We start from the raw sequence: 5286 nt of genomic DNA, 5'->3' as shown, positions 1-5286 counted from the left end.
TATTTATTTCATTTTATTTATTATTATTATTATTTTAACTTATCATAGGGTACATGTACTTAACAGAGGGAGAGACAGGTTAAGTGAGAAAGTAAAATGTCACTATTGAATCTTGAACCACAGTTGGCCATGTGGGAGTGCAGTGCCCTAACAACCATATTGACTGCTCGCCCCATCACATTGTGTTTGATTTTTTAGAGAGATTTTTTTCTGTATGTTCACTCACCAGAGAGACAGAAAGAGATATAGAGATATAGAAAGGAAGAAATCACTCCCTGAGGGGATGACCACACCATAATCCCAACTCCTCAACTCTCCTCTCAAGACTTTGGGCATGCATACACATGCACATGCGCAGTGTGACTTTAAAACCACTGAGTCTGGGAAACTGTGGTCAACCTCTTGAGATTCCAGAGCCTTAACCACTTAGCCCCACTCATTGTGGTTTTAAGTTGCATTTTTCTAATGACATGAGAATTTAAAATTTTTTATATGCCTTTTGACCATTTATTGAAATAATTTGCCCATTTTTTAATTGGGTTACTACAGAGCTCAGAAAGCCCATGTAGTGATCACAGGTTGTTACATTGAAAGGATACACATGAAGATGAGCAAAGGGAAAGATGCTTAGGCTGAAGTCCAGGAGAAACCACAAGCAAGCTTCCTCGTGTCCCCTCTTAGGGGAGTTGCATAGACACTTGTTTAATTTTTCCACCAACAATGATCATTATTTTTTAGTACATGAGCTGCTTGAGTTTTTTGTATATTCTGGATATGAATCCCTTGTCTGAGGAATAATTTGCAAATACTTTCTTCCTTCAGTGGACTGACTTTTCATTCTAATTATTGTTTCCTTTGCTGTGTGGAAGATTTTTAGCTCAATGGTTCCCATTTGTCTATTTTGGGGACTATTGTTTATTCTATATATAGGGTTCTTAAAATCAAGAAATCTTTTTTTCAGAGGATTTTGCTATAGGGCATGAGTGCTCGCCAGAAAGACAGAGAGATAGACAGAAAGCAGGAAATCACTCCCCAGGGGGGTAGACATACCGCAATCCCTTCTCCTCCAGTCTCCTCTCAGAACCTTGGGCATGCATGCACACTCACCCAGCATGAGTTTAAGCCAATGGGTCTGGTACCAAACCATAGTCATCTGCATGGGAATCCAGACATAGCCATTATGCCAACTTCTGGTCCCATCAAAAAATCTTGCCTAACAATATCTTTAAAGGTTTCCCCTAAATTTTCTACTACTAGTTTTGTAGTTTGAGGTTTTATATTTAAATCTTTGATTTTGGTTAATGGTAGAGATAGCATCCAGTTTAATATTTCTGCAGGTGGATATCCAGTTTCTCCAGCACTATTTGCTGAAATGACTTCCTTTTCTCCACTGCATTGTTTTGTACCCTTTGTTGGAGATCAAGTGGCTGCATGATTTGGGGTTTCTTTTTAACTGACATTTTTCTTAAGACATTATGTCAAACAACTTTTATATAGTTACTAGAAACCCATTTATGGTAAAGTATATTTCAAATATTTTGCCTGTTTTAGGGGCCAGGAAGTGGTATGGTGGCTAAGGCACTGAATTCCCATATGGCCAGCTGTGGTTCAAGTCCTAGAACTGGAAGCTTGAAAAATCAACCTGGATATGTGTGCATGAGTGACAAAAATCCTAAGAGGAGAATAATTTGTGGCATGACCATCCACTCTAGGGGGAGATTTCTGACTTTCCCTCTCTCTGTTTCTCTCTAGTAAGGCCACACACCCTATGAAAAACAAACAAACAAATAAACCAAAAACAAAAACAAGTAAAGCCATGAGATGAGTAGAGTCCATCTTGTTAGTGGCAGAGTTGGGACCTGGTCCCATCTGAAATGTGTCCTGGAAGCTGACTGTGAAAAGCACCTCCAGGGAAATTTTACAACTCTCACTCTAAAAACATAAATTGGCTACTACCTGGGTATGTGTCTAGGGAGTAAAATTCAGGATAATTAACCCATGGGGGCCAGGAGCCAACCAGGTTTCTGAGCCTCTGGCAGTGTTTCCTTGCCTCTCAGAACTGAGGATCCTTCCTTTGAACATTTGCACCATTTTAAGTTTTATCTGCTTGGAAGATCAAGCAGATGTTTGAACCAGAGTACAAAAATAAAAATAAAAGAAAGAAAATAGTTGTAATAAATAGAGGTTTATTTTCTGAGGTGGTGGTAGAAGAAATAGAAGTGTTCTGAAGCTTATAGTTGTGTAATTATAAACATCACTTCAGGTCAGCAGATAGCATGGAGGTTAAGACAGCTGAATGCTATATGAGCAATTCTGGGGTTCGAGTTCTGGACATGGCAGCTCAAGAATCACACCAGGCACATGTGCATGTGTGTCCAAAGCTGAAAAGAGAATGGAGGAGAAGAAATTGTAGCATGTCCAACCCATGTGAGAGGTGTTTTCTCACTTTCTCTCTCTCCTGTTTCTCTCTGGTAAAGGCAAAAGCCCTAAAGAAACAAACAAACAAAAACCTTTTAAATATTGTATTTATAACTGTTTGTAGTTCTTTGGTTGGTTGAAATCATATTTGGACCTGTTATTGATGGTTCTCAGAATCCTTGTGAGTGAGAACTGACAATTCCTTCTGACAACAGGAGCCAGAAGTGCCGGAGGCTTCAGGAAGCAGTACACTCACCACGTAGGCTCTTCATGGGCCTTTTTTGTGGTATGGTCATGGCCCATGGAATACTCAGAGACAGAGAGAGCCCAAAAGATATCCAAGTGAACCCAGCTCTATTCCATCTGGCAGGGCAGTGATTGCTGAAAGGCAGGGTCACACATGGAGCCCTTGGAATGTCTCGCATTGCTGTTGCCATCTAGGGCCTCATTTTCTTGAGCACCTCCATAAAGCAAAACCAGTACCCCTGCCTATAAAGGGAAACTAAGGAAAAATGAGAGAACCAGAAATTTTGCCACTGGGTGCCACACACATTGATTTCTGGGTGTTCTTGTGTGATTGGCCCACACTGGCCAGTTTGCTTTCTGAAGTGGAGGGGTAGGCACTGTGTGCTGATGGCCTGCCCTAGTGCCTCTTACCCAGACCAGGAGAGCAGTGATGATGGCTCCCCCATGTGTCTACAGGGCTAATAGAGGCCTGACAGATTCCTTGCTGCTGGTCTCCTTCATCACTGTGAGGAAAACTCACCCAATCCGTGCCACAGAGCTCCTTTGTCCCTATTTTTCTTGACTGGAGTTTTTTCACCAGTTGCTGGTGGTATGAAAACTTCTAAACAAGATGCTGTCAGTCCACCTTAGAACTGCCATCCCCAAATCAGAAAGCTTGTTTTCAGTCGAGAGCTGTCATAGGACATAGCATAGTGCTCACAGGTTGTTACAGTGAAAGGGTAAACATAAAGATAAGCAAAGGGAAAGGAGCTTAGACTGATGTCCAGGAGAAACCAGGGCAAGCTTCCAGGTGTCTCCTCCCAGGGGAGCTGCATAGGCACTTGTTTAATTTTTTCAGCAAGAATGAGTGACAGCACGTGCAATGTATTGCCAACTCAGGAAGCTCACTCAAGTCTCAGTGTCAGGATTTTTGTGAGACCTGGCCTTGGGATCAGATAAATCCATGGGTCATGCAGAGGCCTGTGACTCTCTCTAGGCTCGAGTCCAAATAGCTACAATGTGGCCCAGAGCCTCAGGTATAAAGAAACATGACCAGGCAGAATATTCTAAGGACTTGGAAGTGCTCTGCCAGGAACCAGTCTTTCAGAAATCAGGCCTCCATGTACTCTGCCATGTGGGATCCAGTCACCTTAGCCACCATGTCACCTGACTGGCCTGAAAAGAAACACTTTCAAAGCTTATTTATATGCTTTATGGACAATGGGGATTGAGAGACACAGAAAGATAGAGACCACACCCACACCAGGACCTTGATGCCATGATTCACTGCCATTCCCCAACCAGCCTCATATTAGGGGCACACATAAATCCAATGTGCTCATGGAAGTCTTTGGATATGAAGCAAGAAACTTCCATAGGTGTCAGTCACATTTACCACTATACCACCATATGGACCTGAAATTAAATATTTCATAAGTGATACTCATTCAAGTCAAACTGGCAGATTCTGAATTAGAAACACAGATGGAAATGTTAGAGCAAGAAAACCCTTTAAAACATAGTGCTAAACATGAGCTAGTTTAGTACTAGCTCCCATATGGGAGGTTCTTATTTCATGTCTACAGACCTCCATGAGCACACTGGGTTCATGTGTGCCCCTCATATGGGGCTGGTTAAGGCTGGGGGTGAATCATGGCATCAAGATCCTGGTGCAGGTGTGGTCTCTAGCTTTCTGTTTATCTCAGTCTTTTCACATTTTTTTAATTGCTTTGAGTAATGGGTTGCAGCCCAGGGCCTCCCTTTCACATAGTCTCCTACTGTTTGTTAGGGATTTTTAATGGCCTGGGCCTAAAGGCAAGAAAAATCCATAGTTCAAACAAGAAAATTATCCACATTTTCATCTCTCCCCTACCAAGACTTGTTTGTGGTGTATAAAAGTCTTGCCTATACCCCTATCCTTCAATAGAACTGAATTTTGTAGCCCTTTTAGATTGACTTAGAAAGACACACACTCATTCAAGATTATCTGCAGGTTTACTAAATAATAGCTTCACACAACACAACTTCAGTGTTGGAAAAGTGGCAACATTATGGAGCAATGACTTGGTTCAACATTTTCTTTAAGTTTATTTATTTGCTTTATTACAAATGGAGAGAAGGAAAATAGAGAGAGTGAGAAAGCACACACACACCACCAACAGCAAGATCTTGTCACTGCATGATCTCCCCCTGGGTTCCAGGCCAACATAGTCACTGAAGCACCCCAAAGAACATCCTACATTCTGAGACCCAGGATCTAAAACCCAGAACTTCCCAGGTTCCCATGTGGCTCCTTATCTCACAGTGGTGCTCTAGTGACTACATCAAAGTGTCTGGGTGCAATACAACTTTTGGTTTCATGAGTCAAAAGCAGAATCCTTAAGAGGTCTCAAATAACTGCCCTCTGCAGGGCATTGTGATTTTACAATCCAAGACCATAATAGTTTCTGTCCCTAAGTGCTGCACTTTTTTTTTTAGAATTATTCATTTATTTCTTTTGTAATCATTATTATTATTTTTCAATTTATTATAGGGTACATAATTTCACTAGAGAGAAAGACACACAAACAATCATGCATGCATGAGTGCGTGCACAAACACACAGGGAGAGGAGAGAGAGACAGAGACAGAGAGAGAGAGAGA

The 5286-nt window shown here is 41.6% G+C and overlaps 1 protein-coding gene across 1 annotated transcript in view; it reads right to left on the bottom strand.

Moving 5' to 3' along the window:
* Nucleotides 1-2772: 2772 nt before the first annotated feature.
* LOC106733611 (vomeronasal type-2 receptor 116-like) overlaps nt 2773-5286 on the bottom strand; it is a 51580-nt gene continuing 49066 nt past the window's right edge. Inside the window, exon 7 of the mRNA XM_027767372.1 lies at nt 2773-2907. Within this exon, the coding sequence (XP_027623173.1) occupies nt 2773-2907 (135 nt within the window). The remainder of the gene's footprint in view (nt 2908-5286) is intronic.

This window comes from Tupaia chinensis, unplaced genomic scaffold, assembly GCF_000334495.1.
Source record: "Tupaia chinensis unplaced genomic scaffold, TupChi_1.0 Scaffold144233_1, whole genome shotgun sequence".
NCBI classification, from domain to species: domain Eukaryota; kingdom Metazoa; phylum Chordata; class Mammalia; order Scandentia; family Tupaiidae; genus Tupaia; species Tupaia belangeri.
Note: the sequence above shows the minus strand (reverse complement) of the source record. Positions and strands in the feature narration are given on the sequence as shown.